At 46.1% G+C, this 16,783-nt stretch overlaps 1 protein-coding gene across 1 annotated transcript; it reads right to left on the bottom strand.

Annotated features, from left to right (window-relative positions):
• Positions 1–2,127: 2,127 nt before the first annotated feature.
• Positions 2,128–7,084, bottom strand: LOC101125151 (peptidyl-prolyl cis-trans isomerase A-like). The gene is made up of 4 exons (XM_055378899.2): positions 6,855–7,084; positions 5,455–5,877; positions 4,379–4,437; positions 2,128–2,887 (listed from the first exon to the last, which is right to left on the bottom strand). Exons 2-4 carry the CDS (start codon positions 5,457–5,459, stop codon positions 2,583–2,585), a joined length of 369 nt encoding a protein of 122 aa, XP_055234874.1. The 5' UTR covers positions 5,460–5,877; positions 6,855–7,084; the 3' UTR covers positions 2,128–2,582.
• Between the last annotated feature and the right edge of the window lie 9,699 nt (positions 7,085–16,783).

The following is a 16,783-nucleotide window of genomic DNA, read 5'->3' on the forward strand; positions in this document are numbered from 1 at the left end:
TCACTGACACTTCTTCAACATGTTTTTGTGTATACATACATGCAGGCAGTGACAACTGTCAAGACTGCAGCCTGGCTGACCATGATTATTTCAGTTCCCTATTGCTGTATAACAAACCACTGCAGACCTTCATATCTTAAACACTAACTATCATTTATTTTGCTTAGGAGTCTATGATTTGGGCAGGGTTCAGCAAGGAAGGCTCATCTATGCTCCATATAGCATGAGGCAGGCAGCTCTACTAAGGGCTGGTGGACCTGCTTCCAAGATGGCATTCACTCATATTACTTGCAAGTTGGTGCTGGCTGTTAGCTGGGACCTCAACCAGATCTGAGAAGCAAGGGCTGAGCTCGCCACATGGCATAGGGTTCCTGAGCATGGTGGCCAGGTTCCAAGGGTGAGCATCCCAAGAGAAGACCAGGCAGAAGCTATCTTGTTTTTTTAATGACCTATCTTCACAATTTACTTAGCAATCACTTTGCCACACTATTAGTTGAGGCAATCACAACCTCCTATCCCAAGTTCAAGGGCAGAGGACATACATTCTACTTCCTTTTTCTGTGTGTGTGTGTGTGTGTGAGACAAGGTCTTACTCTGTTGCTCTGTTGCCCAGGCTGGAGTGCAGTGGCACCATCATTGCTCACTGCAGCCTCAACCTCCTGGGCTTAAAGAATCTTCCCACCTCAGCTACCAGAATAGCTAGGACTACAGGTGTATGCTGCCACACCCAGCTAAATGTTTAAAATTCCTTGTGGAGATGAAGTAAATTCTACTTTTTGATGGGGTCTTGGCTAGGTTCTGAAAGAGCATGTGAGCTGGGCGTGGTGGCTTACGCCTGTAATCCCAGCACTTTGGGAGGCCAAGGCAGGTGGATCACCTGAGGTCAGGAGTTTGAGACCAGCCTGGCCAACATGGTGAAACCCTGTCTCTACTAAAAATACAAAAATTATCCGGGCGTGGTCATACACCCCTGTAATCCCAGTTACTTGGGAGGCTGAGGTGGGAGAATTGCTTGAACCTGGGAGGCGGAGTGTGCAGTGAGCTGAGATTGTGCCACTGGACTCCAACCTGTGCGACAGAGTGAGACCCCCGTCTCAAAAAACAGAAAAAAAAAAAAAAAGCATGTGAGACTTGAAATACTGTGGCTAGTTTTGGAAAAGACAATCTGGTGCAGTGATTATAAGATGCATCCTAATTTCAAAGACGCATAAATGGGCAGAAGGATGTGCTCATTTGAATTGATGAAATACATTGCTTCAAATGCAGATACTCCTATCCCATCTACGTACACCCTTCCCTTCCCCTAATTTATTGCAGACATGACTAATCAATCATGCCACTCATTCTCCCTGAGCCTCACAAGCTTTATCACACTCTGCTAGGAGCCACTACCAACTGCTGGCAACTGAGATAAAATGCGTTTACTCTCCTGAATCTAGAGAGTGATGCCCTGTGAAAAACAGGTAGCCTCCTGGACCAGGAGTCATTGGACACTCCTCTACCCTAATCCGTGGCTTTGTGTTTCAGTATGCCAAGAAATGATGAGGCTCTCCAGCACTAGACCATGTAAACCAAACTGATGCAAAAACCAAAATGGCGCATCATTCATATGTAGTGAGGGATGAACCCTTAGGTTCCAAAATGCCTAGGTTTGCCAAATGAGAACCTTGTTCATCTCCATTTATCTGAGATTCTGTGTAATTGTTTTAAAGTCTTTCTGTGAGAGTGGAATTAGAGACAGGTGTTGACAGTATTTAAAATAATGCATCCAGACCTTAGCGAAGCCTGAAAAAAAAAAAACCGGCTCAGAACCCTGAAGCTCTAGGCTATTGTGCAATTTTTACTGCAAATATGTTTCCATTCTTTAACTTACAGCACTTTGCTAAGTGTGGTGGTAAATTATAGAGTGTTTTAGTAAGGGATTTCTGGAATAATTCTCATGGGGTGGCCTGGAACCTTCCAGGGAAATGCTACTTTGTAATTAGTTTTTCTTTTTTCCTTTGGCCACCAGACTGTCCTCTAAAGTAAGTGAAACATGCAGGCTTCGGATATGAAGCTGGGTTGTGCAACCTGATTATAACATAGCAATCTGCAATCAGGCGCTGTGGCTCGTTTGAAAAATATGTGGGCAATTGGCTTTTAGCTATGTTTTTGTTGCTGTTGTTATTATTTAGTTTTTATTTCATAATCATGAACTTAACTCTGCAATCCAGCTAGGCGTGGAAGGGAATAAGGAAAGCATGGAACTGCAGCGAGAGTACAAAGATTCTAGGATACTACGAGCAAATGGCGTGGAGGGGTGCTCTCCTGAGCTACAGAAGGAATGGTCTGGTGGTTAAGACAAAACACAAGTCAAACTGATTAGAGTTGTCCACAGTCAGCGATGGTGATCTTGCTGGTCCTGCCATTCCTGGACCCAAAGCGCTCCATGGCCTCCACAATATTCATGCCTTCGTTCACCTTGCCATAGACTACATGGTTGCCATCCAACCACTCAGTCTTGGCAGTGCAGATGAAAAACTGGGAGCCATCTGTGTTGGGTCCAGCATTTGCTATGGACAAGATGCCAGGACCTGTATGCTTCAGGATGAAGTTCTCGTCATCAAATTTCTCCCCATAGATGGACCAGTGCCATTATGGCGTGTGAAGTCACCATCCTGACACATAAACCCTGGAATAATTGTGTGAAAGCAGGAACCCTTATACCCAAATCCTTTCTCTCCAGTGCTCAGAGCACAGAAGTTTTCTGCTGTCTTTGGAATCTTGTCTGCAAACAGCTCGATGGACATGCGGCCCAAGGGCTCACTGTCGATGGCAATTTCTAAGAACACGGTGGAGTTGACCACGCTGGTAGTACAGGGCTTCCGGTGGCGTTGGCATCTGCTAGCTATGTTTTTTTAAAAGGCGGGTTGGTTACGCTTACCGAGGAAACCTCTATCTCTGAATGTCTGGCCACTCTCACTGTGTTGTGGAGCCCCACCTCCCTGCTTTGGATGAGACTAGACTGCCAGGCGCCATTCTCAGGGCCATACCCAGCAGTCCCAATAAAACGGTGCTTAATGCTGCTCTGAGAGCTTGGGGGCACTGGGCCCATGCTGCACTCAGACTTATCAGGACCTGCTGACAGAAGTCCTGTGCCTTGTCCAACTAGCTGAGGACTCAGGGCTGCTAGGACAATGTCCTCTATTATTCCACCCTAAGTACCTGCATATTGCCTGGAGTGGTGAGAAATTCTTCACTCATCCATTTTCCCTACTGGGTCTAGGATGAACAAATGGCAGTATGAAAACTCTGTGAATCTTTGTTACTGTGTAGGGATCAAGAGGCTAAACCCTTGTCCTCAACCCCAGAACCAGAAAAATGGTTATTAATCAGGACAGCACAGTGAAAGCAGATGCAGATTATCCTCACAGTGCATGGCCATTAATGCAGTTGTCCATAGGTTTTGTATATTTTACATCAGACATGAAGCTTGAATGAAGGAACAGGATTTTGACTTTGTGTTTTTAACTTAAAGCTAAGAGGAGATTCTAGGTAAAAGGGCTGTGACCAAATACAGCTGCATTTATACAGTCATGGTGGAGGAATTTTATGAAGGATTCTTTAACAACTGAACTTTGCTTATGGTGTTCTGATCCAACTCTATCCCTAAGCCAACTTAAAACCAGATCACTCAGCAATACCCTTTATACAACACTTTTTTATTTTAATTGAGACTGAGTCTTGCTCTGTCACCCAGGAAGAGTGCAGTGGCGTGATCTTGGCTCACTGCAACCTCCACCTCCTGGGTTCAAGCACTTCTCCCACCTCAGCCTCCCAAGTAGCTGGGATTACAGGCATGTGCCACCACGTGCAGCTAATTTTTTTTATTTTTAGTAGGGATGGGGTTTCGCCATGTTGGCCAGGCTGGTCTCGAACTCCTCACCTCAAGTGATCTGCCTGCCTCGGCCTCCCAAAGTGCTGGGATTATAGGCATGAGCCACTGCCCCTGGCCCCTTAATACAACATTTAATAAATGTTGGGCCAGGCGCAGTGGCTTACGCTTGTAATCCTAGCACTTTGGGAGGCCAGGAGTTCAAGACCAGCCTGGGCAACATAGTGAGACACTGTCTCTACAGAAAAATTTTTTTTTAAATTAGCTGGGTGTGGTAGCACAGCTTATAGTCCCAGCTGCTTGGGAGGCTGAGGCAGGAGGATCACTTGAGCCAAGGAGGTTGAAGCTGCAGTGAGTGGTGACTATGTTACTGCACTCCAGCCTGGGCAAAATGAGAGACCCTGTCTCAAAAATAAATAAATAAATAAAAGCAAATGTTGGTTGGTGATTAAAATGATAAAATAATGATAAAACAAGTAATCAGAAAAAAAAAGTCCATCTTACCTCTGGCCTGTTTTTTGAAGGCATTGTTGTTGATTAGGGTTAGGTTCAGCTGCAGGTAACTGAAAACCCAAAATAAAGATTACGCATCATCCAGTGTGCCTGTTCCAGTTGAACCATCACATCCACATTCCAGACATCAGAAAAGTAGGAAAAGTAAGAAAAAGAACATCTTGCCACTTTGAAGAGCACTTTTGCTTGTATCCATTGGTCATGATTTGGTCCTGTGTCTCGGTCTCACCTATCACAGTGAGACCAAGAAGGATAAACCTGATTGTGTGCAGTGTTATACCCGGCTACCATTTGGGAGTTCTGGTCATGAGGAAGCAGGGAAATGGATGTTGGGAGGTGTAACTGGATTCTGCCGCCCTGACAGAGCTGTCAAGCACGGCCTCCCTGGCTGCGTCCTCCCATGAGGTGAAAACTAGGGCGCTACCAATGCGTGCTTCCTTAGGCCAGATCGGGGTCTTGGCACCCAATACTCCCTTTTGGCAATTGTACCTTCTCCATCAGCTGTTGTAAACCAGACACCATGGAATCCCTTGGTTTTTTTTTTTTTTTTTTTTTTTTTTTGAGACGGAGTCTCGCTCTGTCACCCAGGCTGGACTGCAGTGGCGCGATCTCGGCTCACTGCAAGCTCCGCCTCCCGGGTTCACGCCATTCTCCTGCCTCAGCCTCCCGAGTAGCTGGGACTACAGGCGCCCGCCACTACGCCCGGCTAACTTTTTGTATTTTTAGTAGAGACGGGGTTTCACCTTGGTCTCGATCTCCTGACCTCGTGATCCGCCCGCCTCGGCCTCCCAAAGTGCTGGGATTACAGGCGTGAGCCACCGCGCCCGGCCTCCCTTGGTTTTTTAAGTTACTTTTATTATCCTTTATGTGCACCAATGCAAGCCCAGCCCAGTACAAAAACAGGAAAGGAAAACTCCCCCTACACACTCAAATTGATCTTCATACTACATTTCTTTTCTTGGGAATTTGTTTGTACTTGATAATAACTTCTTTCGAATCCCAAATACCTTTTCCACTCAGGGGCAGTACAAAGTCACGCGCAGTAGAACATGAACGGCGCAGCTTACCTCATGCGTGTCCATAAACTCACCAAGGGAGCTTGAAGGGAGAACAGTGTCTTTATGATCCGGCGTGTCTTGGTACCTGCTTAAAATCACTTTTGCTTGTGATTTAGCTGGATACACTTTGCATATATACATGAAAAATAATTTTTTTTCTGGGAATGTCTAAGGACTATCCAACACACAAAATGATTTCATCCTTTTCTGAATGAGAACAGCCCGAAAGTTTCTGGCAAATACGCAGGGTTCGTGAGATATGAAATTCAATTATGTCGTGGTACATAAGGTCCGCCTCTTCACGACTTTCAGTGGATTTTCTTCCCCTGGGAAGGAGGCCCCTCAGCCGCACGTTCCGAATCCCAGGCCGTCCTTTTAACTGAAGACCCAGTGGTGCGCTGCCCCCTTGTGGGAGATTTGGGCATTGCAGACCTTTCAACACAAGAAAACGGAATTTGTCTTTCAAATGCAGCTGGAAAAATCTATCCTGTTTAATTCCCAGGAGGCACGCAAGCCAAACTGGACCTTGAGAAAGACATTATCTTACAGAAATGTCTTCCAAAAATATGATTGTGTTTATGAAGAAAACCCACTTTGTATATAACAACACTGCATACCATGCCTATGCTTGTTTTTACAGAATGGGGTTTTTAACCAAAAGTTGGATCATTAGCTTTATTATAGATTCAGTCTTACTGGTAGCATCACAAGGCTAACTTCCAAGAGAAAATGTTTGGCTTTTTATAAAGTGAGAAATTATTTTGTAAAGTAAATAGTACATGCCTCTATCTCCTACCAACCGTTTATTCTGTAAATTCTGATTTTAATGAAGCATTTCTCAGAGTAAGGACTTCTTTATACCATCACTTAACTTCCTGCAGGAGTTCTAGAATTTCTCTCCATCTTCTTTGCACCAGATCCACTGTTTTGTTTTGTTTTGTTTTGTTTTGTTTGAGACAGGGTTTTGCTCTTGTTGCCCAGGCTGGAGTGCAATGGCATGATCTCAACTCACTGCAACCTCCGCCTCCTGGGTTCAAGCGATTCTCCTGACTCAGCCTCCCAAGTAGCTGAGATTACAGGCGCCCGCCACCACGCCCGGCTAATGTTTGTATTTTTAGTAGAGACGGGGTTTCTCCATGTTGATCAGGCTGGTCTCGAACTCCTGACCTCAAGTGATCCGCCTGCCTCGGCCTCCCAAAGTGCTGGGATTACAGGCATGAACCACCGTGCGCAGCCATATAGCCACTGTTTTTAAAAGCCATTTCTGCACTACCAAGTTAGTGAGTAGCAGCCCTCCACCTGCCCACCTTTGGCGTATGGACCATGCAGCTAAAAGAAGCAACACAAAATAAACTGTGGTCAAAAGAGACTCACAGTTCTCCCTCACACCGGAGGCTGAAGACACTCACACTTCCTCCTTTTAAGTCTTCAACTTTTCTTCTTTATGACACCCAAGGCTTTCATGGCCAGTCAGAATGTCAGTGCCAGAAGAGGCCTTCGAGACCTCTGCACTCAATTTCTGCATTTGAAGACAGGCCCAGGCCCTCATCTCCTGACCCCTCATCCAGTGCTATTCTCCTGCACCTCCCTGAGGAGTTGCTCAACACTCTGATCCCTCCGAGAAGCCCGGGGTACTTCTAAATTTAACATGCCAGAAACCGAGAACTCTATGCAAACAACACCACTGCTCAGAGGTGATAAGGGTAAGCAAATAAACCACCAGGGAGAAACAGAAGCAGAGTTTTGGCTCTCACCACCCTGTAGATAAACAAGTGTTTGCTCTGGGCTGAGCACATCCCTTATCTGGTGAGAGATAACATTCACACTCAGAGGGAGTCTGTGCTTGCAGCCAACAGGTTTGGAACCCTATTGAGCGCTGACTTGGCCGCACACAGACTGAACTAGGTCTCAGGAATGATGGACCAGGGCAAATTTTGGTTACCACCCAGGGGGAAAGAGAGGGTCTTCCTGCATTCCTAAGAGCTCACAGGCTAAAGGGCCCTAAGAAAGCAGACACAGAAGACACAGAAGCCTCAGCTAGGGGGAGTCCTGACGGCCACAGTCCCCACTAATCCTCTATGGGCCACTTAGGGCTTGTTATGAATTTTCCAATCTGTTCCATAAAGCTTCCTAGGAAGAATGTCAGAAGCCTTATTCTCTTCCTCACTGTTGAGGCTATGGAAGCTAAAGAAAGCAGCATATGCCAGGCGAGGTGGCTCACACCTGTAATCCCATCACTTTGGGAGGCCAAGGCAGGTGGATCAATTGAGGCCAGAAGTTTGAGACCAGCCTGGCCAACATGGTGAAACCCCATCTCTATAAAAATACAAAAAATTAGTTGCATGTGGTGGCAGGCACCTGTAGTCCCAGCTACTCAGGAGGCTGAGGCAGGAGAATCGCTTGAACCTGGGAGGCAGAGGTTGCAGTGAGCCGAGATCACGCCACTGCACTCCAGCCTGGGTGACAGAGTGAGACTCCATCTCCAAAAAGAAAGAAAGAAAGAAAGACAGTGAATGAAGAGTAAACTTGGAGGGAAACCAGTGGCCTGTCTCTAGAGTCTTGATCAGGATCACATTTATAAAGATGATAATGTTGACAATAATAATAATAATAATAGCTGCTAATATTTGTGGAGTGCTTACTATATTGTTTCTCACATGTTGTATTTTTAAATCCCCACCACAGAACTCTGGGGTAAATACTATTGTTTGTTGTTGTTGTTGTTGTTGTTTTGAGATGGAGTCACTCTGTTGCCCAGGCTGGAGTGCAGTGGCATGATCTCGGCTCACTGCAACCTCCACCACCCAGGTTCAAGCGATTCTCCTGCCTCAGCCTCCCAAGTAGCTGAGATTACAGGCGTGAGCCACCATGTCTGGCTAATTTTTGTATTTTTAGTAGAGATGGGGTTTCACCATGTTGGCCAGGCTGGTCTTGAACTCCTAACCTCAGGTGATCCACACGCCTTGGCCTCCCAAAGTGCTGGGATTACAGGCGTGATAATAAACTCTTAACCTCACCATTTTTATATATAAGTGGAGGTTGTCAGAGCACTTTTTTCATCCATTTTGCTACTTGGACTTAAGGATGAAAGTCCTATTACAAACTGTTGTCACAGTGAATGTTGGCATTGGGAAGGGTGCTAGGGAGAACAGGGAAAGAGCACAGGAGCCTGAAAGGGGAGGAGGGGGAAGGGATTTCCATACACTCTCGCCACAGCCTGTTACCGTCTCCACGGCAGCAGAGCAGCAGGTTGCCTCCCCATGCCCACTCTCCCCTCCCACCTCAACAACAGGAGCCCGTTTTAATCACAGCACATAATAAAGACTGTATCTCCCAGTCTCCCTATCAGCAAGGTGTGGACACTGTGGAGCATGAGGATGGGCCTGTCGTCCAGAGGGGGTAAAAACAAAAGCATAAGGAGTCTGGCCCTGGTGATTTGGGAGCCACCATACCTGCCCTAGGCTGTTTACCTTGATGACTTTGACAATAGACAAAAATACTTGTTTCTTGTTTAAGCCAATAAGAGGTTAGGGCTTTCCCTTGTATTCATGAATGAATGTCTTCGTACATTTTGTGATGCTATAAAAGAATACCTGAGGCTGGGTAATTTATAAAAGAAAGACGTTTATTTAGCTCACAGTGCTGCAGGCTGAGAAGTTCGAGGGCACAGCCCTGGCTTCTGGTGAGGGCCCTCACTCATGCTGCCTCACAAGATGGTGGAGAAGGTCAGAGCGGAAGCAGACATGTGAGAAGAGAGGGAAAGCCGAAGGGCTTCTGACTTTATAACAACCCACTCTCAGGGGAATGAATCCATCCCCACGAGAACTAATTCAGTCTCACAAGAGACAGAGCTCACTACTGGGAGAACAGCACCAAGCCATTTATGAGGGATCCACCGCTATCACCCAAACACTTCCCACTAGACCCCATGCCCCAAGAGCACCACATTGGGGCTCAAATTGCAACATGAGCTTTAGTGGTGACAAACCAACCATATCTAAACCACAGCAGAGACCTAATCCTAACTACTAGCTACTAACTTCTAAAAAATTTTACAGAGGGGAAACAGGCTCAGTGAAAGTAAGTAACTTTGTCCAAAGACATGCAAATATTACCTGGCAGAATTCGGTTTTGAATCTGTCTGATCCAAGACTTCATCTTTCCAGCATAGTCTATACTAACAAATGTAATTGGACATGTGTGTATGTGGTGCTTTATAATTTGCAAATATTTTCTTATATGTTATGCAGTGACTACAGTTTGGAATTTTTTGGCTGCAAGCAACAGAAATAGACTCTGAATAACTTATATGAAAGAGGACTCTTAGGAAGATTTAGGGTAGTAAATTAGACAGAGATCAATTAGAGAAGCAAAGCACTAGGGATTTCTTTCTTTCTTTTTTCTTTCTTTTTTTTTTTTTTTTAGATAGTCTCCCTTCTTTGCCCAGGCTGGAATGCAATGGCACCATCTTGGCTCACTGCAACCTCTGCCTCCCAGGTTCAGGCAATTCTCCTGCCTCAGCCTCCCAAGTAGCTGTGATTACAGGCACGTGCCAGCACCCCTGGCTAATTTTTGTATTTTTAGTAGAGACAGGGTTTCATCATGTTGGCCAGGCTGGTCTTGAACTCCTGACCTCAAGTGATCTGCCCAGCTCAGCCTCCCAAAGTGCTGGGATTACAGATGTGAGCCACCGCACCCGGACTCTTTCTTTCTTTTTTTTTTTTTAATAACATAATGGGTTTATATTTACTATAGTACTTCTCATCAGGAGGATGTACTCAGTTAATATAAAGTTGTTTCTTAACATTAAATCTCTTTTCTATGTCAATGTCTATATTGTTTTTTCTGTTTTTTATTTTTATTTATTTATTTATTTATTTATTTATTTATTTATTTATTTATTTATTTCGAGACAGAGTCTTGCTCTGTAGCACAAGCTGGAGTGGTGCAGTGGCACAATCTTAGCTCACTGCAACCTCCTCCTCCCGGGTCTGGGTCCCAGTTCAAGCAATTCTCCTGCCTCAGCCTCCTGAGTAGCTGGGATTACAGGCACGCGTCACCATGCCCAGGTAATTTTTGTATTTTTAGTAGAGACGGGGTTTCACCATGTTGGCCAGGCTGGTCTTGAACTCCTGACCTCAGGTGATCTGCCCTCTTCGGCCTCCCAAAGTGCTGGGATTACAGGCATGAGCCACCGGTGCCCAGTCTATAGTGTTTTTTTAATATTAAATCTTTTCTGCATTTCACTTCAATATTAGATACACTGAATACATTTTTCTAAACATTTTTCCCCCAGAGATAAAAGTTTCCATTTTTGGCTATCTGATATCTAAATACAATATTACCTTGAAAGACAACAAAACAAAAATCTAATAAAAATATGGAGAAAAGACTCCTCAGTGATTCAGGAGGCAGTGATTATAACTGAACAGTGATGGTTTCCTAAGATTCTAGGCAAGAACTTCCTTCTTCCTATTTCACATGCTTTGAGAATTCTAAAACTGAAATATTACTTGTGTCAATTTCAGCCATCTTACCTCTTTGACTTCCTTTCTAAACAGCAAATACAAATTATAGGCTGCATTTTTCAGCGCATTATTTGTTGTAAAGAAAACTTTTTTTAGTGTTTATGTATGTATCTGTTTGCTCCCATTTCATGGAAACCATGAAGAATGTAAAACTCCCTTATTTACTGATTCTTGGAAACTGTCAGATACCAAAGCTCAGGTTTAGCCTCAATAGCACAAAGGTTTTCAGGGTGAGGTTTGATTCAGTAAGCCCTTCAAAGTCACATCTGCCCTATCTCTTTTCTGCATATACCTTCAAGCAAGCACAAATGCCTGTAATGGTGAGAACCACACCTAACAAGAGAGTGATTGCATCGCAGGCTTCTACTGCTTCGACAACAGGCAGCATCAAAGGCATGACATGAGGACTAAGGACAAAGGTGTTGAAACTGAGGTCATGGTGTTGGAATCTTGAGGGCTGAAGGTTCCAAAGACATGGTATATAGAATTCTATTTAACTTGAAATTTTCCCTTCCTGGAGCTCCGAATGCTGCAATTTAGAGGTTCCACGTGACACTGCCTTCCAGGAAGCAGCCATAACAGGAAGCAGCACTAGAGATTTCTTACCAGGATTTGATCTTACCTACCCATGGGAGCTGCTGACACAGTCTCTTAAGGCTCTTGCCCTCAGGTCTGATGCTGAAGCTTGCAGTCCGCAGGGCAGGCAGCTGGGCCAGGGAGATGGGTGTAAGGTGGGGGTGAACAAGAAAAAGCTGGAAACCACCTGCTGGAGACCATGAGGAGGGACGGAAACCATGCCTCTGATTTGGGTGGCATGGGTCTTCTGCGGAAGTCAGGATACTTCATCACAGTGCTAAGCAGACCTGTCTGGCTCAGAAGTCGGGAAAGCTGAAGGAGTATCATGGGAAGGGTAGAGCAGCTACAGGCCCAGCCCCTGCCTCCTGCTGACGCGGTGAGCCAGCGGAAAGTGACAATGTGTGCAAGCTACAAAAACTGCTGCTGCTTCACTTCCACCCTGCAAATCTCACACCAGGAGCTTCTACATGGCCCACCCTAACTGGAAACATACAGGAAAGCGAATTCTGGGAAATGTAATTTAGCCTCCCCAGGTTGGCATTTATAAAGCCACCTCAGGTAGCATGTGGAACTGAGGGGAAAGCTCAAGAATCAGGTTTTGGACAGGAAAGAAAGCAAAGGAGCTCAGGGGTTTGGTGTGGCAGATGGGCACTCATGCTCTAAGTCTTTGAATTGCCTCCAGCTGAATTTCCTCCTTGTATTGCTCAAATTCCCAGGGCAGAGTCCAGCTGGCTCATGTGGGTCATGTACTTACTCCTTGGCCGGAGGAGGGTGGACAGTTGGTTGACTGTCCAATATTGTTGCATGCAATGGGGGAGTGGTGGTCCCCCAAAGGGAAATCAAAGCACTGTCATGAGAGTGAGGGAAGTGGATGCTGGGCGGGCAGACGTGGTGAATGCTCACTGCCCCATGAATGCTACAGAATAAGGAGGCAGGAGGCATTGAAAACCAATTTCTTTGCTGCTCATGTCAGCTTCTAGCCTTACTCTGAGGTCAAACTTTTGGAGAGTGGAGACAACATCTTTCTCATACTCTTCCCAATACCTAATCATAACAAAGGACTGAAGTTTAGGGTGAAGATAGCAAAGCAGCCCCAGAATCAGGGCTTCTGGTTACCACTCTTCTTTCTGTCAGGGGTGCGTGTGGTGTGCATGTGGTGTGTGTGTGTGTGTGTAAACATGCACTTTCTAGAAGGGTACGAAACCTTTCAGATGATCAGAGTGACTCCCTAGAGGTTACCACCTACTGCTTTAGGTTTGGTGTAACTCTGCAATTCTGTATGTTGAATCAATTGATATTTATCAAAGATGCATTAAGAAGCTGTGTAGTGTAGTAATTAAGTCTGGGCTCTGGAGCCCAGAATGCCTGAGTTAAAATCCTAATTCTACCCCTTCCTAGCCAATTGAGGAAGTTCCTTAACCTTTTTATGCCTTGCTTTCCTCATCTGTAAAATAGGGGTAATGATCATAGTTACCTTACAGGTTTGTTGTGAGGATTTAATGATTAGTGCATGTAATGGTCTTAGGGCTGTGACTGGCCTACGGTATGTGCTCAACACAAATTTAGTTACTATTTCCCAGCATTGCTTCAGGATCTGTGGAAGGGTGGGACACAATCTCTGATTTTGAAGAACTTAAAATTTAATTGAAGAGACAAGAGCAACATATGGAAACAAGAGCCAACAACTGTGGCATTAAGTGTGAAATTGTGTGGTGCCAGCATGTACAGAAATTGAGAAGGGGTCAGAGCAGTGAAGGACGCGGAAGCTAAGGAAGGCTGGACAGAGGGGAAGAAGACTTGGCCTGGGGTGGAGGGATGGTGGGACAGGCCAGGGGAGATCAGCTGGAGTGAAGATGTTAATGATGGGAATGCATGTGGCATGTTGGGAGAAAGAGAGACACTGATCACAGAGAAAGAGGCTGTGGTTGTGTTAGTAATGACTTTTTGGCTTCAAGATGCAGGAACCCAACTCACATTGAGTTAATACAAAAAGAGGAGGTGTGAAACCATGAAGTGCAGGGATAAATTATCTTCTGGCATGGCTGAGTGAAATGTGCAAAGCTCAAATCATGCTGCCAGGGCAGTGTCTATTAGAGTCTTGGATCTCTTCCCTCTGGGTTGACTGTATTCTCAGGCAGGCTTTCCCTCCATGGTGGCAAAAATGACTGGGTGTATATCATCCCAGCTGAGCAACCCCAGTGGGCAGAGAACAATTTCCCCTCCATCAGTTCCTGCAAAAGCCTTGGGATTGAGGCTCATTGGCCTGGCTGGGTTACTGGCCCATCCTTGAGCTAATTGTGACAGTTAAGGAGAATGGGTGCTCTCATTATTCAGGCCCAATCATGAGCCCACAAATTTCAAACAACAGAGAGGGTATTGCGGTAGTTCCCACAGCAAAGTCAGGCTGCCACCATGAGAAGGGGAACTGACACTGGGCAGGCAAGAACAGCAGATGCCTTTAGAGGGCTCAGTTCCAGCCTGGCTCTTCATGAACTCTAGATCTTTGGACAAGTCATTCCGCCTTTGCAGGCCTCTACCTGTAACCCGAAAAACGGGCTGTAGAGAGTCTGCCAATCAAACAGGATAAGGTCTGCATAGGCTCTCTGAAGAGATAGAGCCGCCTGCAAATCTTAAGAGCCATTGCTAAGAGACCAGCCTGATCAGACAAGAAAGAACACTTAGAGCAAGTATATGTGTGTGTGTTTATTTTGTTTTGTTTTTTGAGATGGAGTCTTGCTCTGTCACCCAGGCTGGAGTGCAGTGACTGGATCTCCACTCGCTGCAACCTCCGCCTCCCGGCTTCAAGCAATTCTTCTACCTCAGCCTCCCGAGTAGCTGGGACTACAGGCACGTGCCACTACATGCAGCTATTTTGTGTGTGTGTGTGTGTGTGTGTTTTTAGTAGAGATGGGGTTTCACTATGTTGGCCAGCGTGGTCTTGAACTCCTGACCTCAAGTGATCTGCCTGCCTCAGCCTCCCAAAGTGTTGGGATTACAGGCGTGAGCCACTGCACCTGGCCTTGTTTTGTTTTTTGAGACAGGGTCTCACTCTGTCACCCACGCTGGAGTGCAGTGGTGCAATCATGGCTCACTGCAGCTCCTCTTAGGCTCAAGCAATCCTTCCAACTCAGCTTCCTGAGTAGCTGGGACTACAGACATGTGCCACCATGCACAGCTAATTTTTTATTTTTTGTATAGACAGGGTCTCCCTATGTTGCCCAGGCTGGTGTTGAACTCCTGGACTCAAGCAATCCTCCTGCCTTGGCCTCCCAAAGTGTTGGGGTTACAGTCCTGAGCCATGGCGCCCAGCCAGAGCAAGTATGTGAGAAATAAAGTGCCTAGGATGGGTGTCACAGAACCCTGAAGAGGACATAGGAACAAAGACAAGGGACTCCTCAAGGGCAGGGGAATATGCCCATGGTGCCATGCTGGGCAGCTAGCGTGGGTGCTGAGTAACTATTTGATGTTAAATATGAGGGTATAGGCCAGGTGCGGTGGCTCATACTTACAATCCCAGCACTTTGGGAGGCCGAAGCAGGCGGATCATGAGGTCAGGCGATCGAGACCAGTCCGGCTAACATGATGAAACCCTTTCTCTACTAAAAATACAAAAAATTAGCCAGGTGTGGTGGCACGTGCCTGTAGTCCCAGCTACTTGGGAGGCTGAGGCAGAAGAATTGCTGGAACCTGGGAGGCGGATGTTGTAGTGAGCTGAGATCGCGCCACTGCACTCCAGCCTGGGAGACAGAGTGAGACTACACCTTTAAAAAAAAAATATATATATATATATATAGTTATATAGTTATATGAGGGCATATGTTACCAAAGGATAAATAGCTCACAAAAGAGTCAACACAGTAACAAATGCAGGCCTCAGCCCTTGGAGACTCTCATTAGTTACCAGCAGGGGAGACCAGGCTTCAGTTTGGGGCCCCAGGAACTCCCTCTCCTCATGGTTCTGTTATGAGCAACCTGGGAAAGTGAGGGGAAAATGGGGGTTGTTAAGTACTGCAGCTCACGTCTAACGGCCAATCTGCCATGAGGAAAGGGCACGCCGAGAAGGGCTGCTCCCTCGGGCTGGGTTGTTATTTACAAGGCCTAGCAAGACCAGAGGCGGTGACCCTGGTGCTGGTCCTTAGGGAGGAGTCTCTGAAGTCAAGACAGAAGCCAGTGGAAACCCAGAGGGTCAGGCACTGACTCACGAGGCCTGCTTCACACCCAGTAGGCAAAGCCCCCCAAAAGAAGCCGTTCAGATCCACATGCCCGTGGTGCCCCCCACCTCAGGTGACCATCTGTCCTGGGATGCTGCTGGCCTTTTAATGTGAAAAACAGAAATTCCCGGGAAAAGCAAGATGAGTTGGTTGCCCTACCCCACCTTTATGAGCTGAATTGAATTGTCCTCTGTAGAGCCTCCCAGGAGAGGCCCAGAAGTGTGTCGGGGAGGGTGGGTACGGAGGGCAAACAGAGACAACTCGGACCTTGCCTGCCCATGCTTTGGGGGCATAAAACAAGGAAAGAAGCCAAGTTGTCTGCCTTCTGGTGCTTTGTCATTCACTTAAATGCAGGTGACCCTGTTTTGGCATTAAACATGGAAGACTTGGAAGCTAAGAGCCTGCAGCAAAGTCAGGGAAGAAGCAAAAATGCTGCCCACTGATATTTATGGGCCCCAAAGCAGGTACTTCTAATAAGGATGAGGAGGAAAGCAATAACACAGTGTTGCCATGGAGAAGTGGAGGCTCTTGCCCCTTCCTCGAGGAATAGGGCTTGCTGTATCCATATGTTTGATAGATTCAAAGTCAACTAACCTTTTCTGAGTATCTGCTATGTGTCAGAGGAATGTACATACACTTATAATGTAATTATTACAACTCTAAAAAGTAGAGATTATTATCCTCATTCTGCTGAAAAGGAAACCAGGCTCTGTTTTGTTTGTTTTGTTTTGTTTTGTTTTTTCTTTTTGAGACAGGGCCTCACTCTGTCACTCAGGCTGTACCAGGAGTACAATGGCGCCATCTTGGTTCACTGCAACCTCCACCTCCCACGTTCAAGTGATTCTCCTGCCTCAGCCTCCCAAGTAGCTGGGACTACAGACACTCATCACCACACCTGGCTAATTTATGTATTTTTAGTAGAGACGGGGTTTTGCCACATTAGCCAGGCTAGTCTTGAACCCTTGACCTCAGATGATCCACCCGCCTTGGCCTCCCAAAGTGCTGGGATTACAGACGTGAGCC

Source organism: Gorilla gorilla, chromosome 12, assembly GCF_029281585.2.
Source record: "Gorilla gorilla gorilla isolate KB3781 chromosome 12, NHGRI_mGorGor1-v2.1_pri, whole genome shotgun sequence".
Taxonomy (NCBI): Eukaryota; Metazoa; Chordata; class Mammalia; order Primates; family Hominidae; genus Gorilla; species Gorilla gorilla.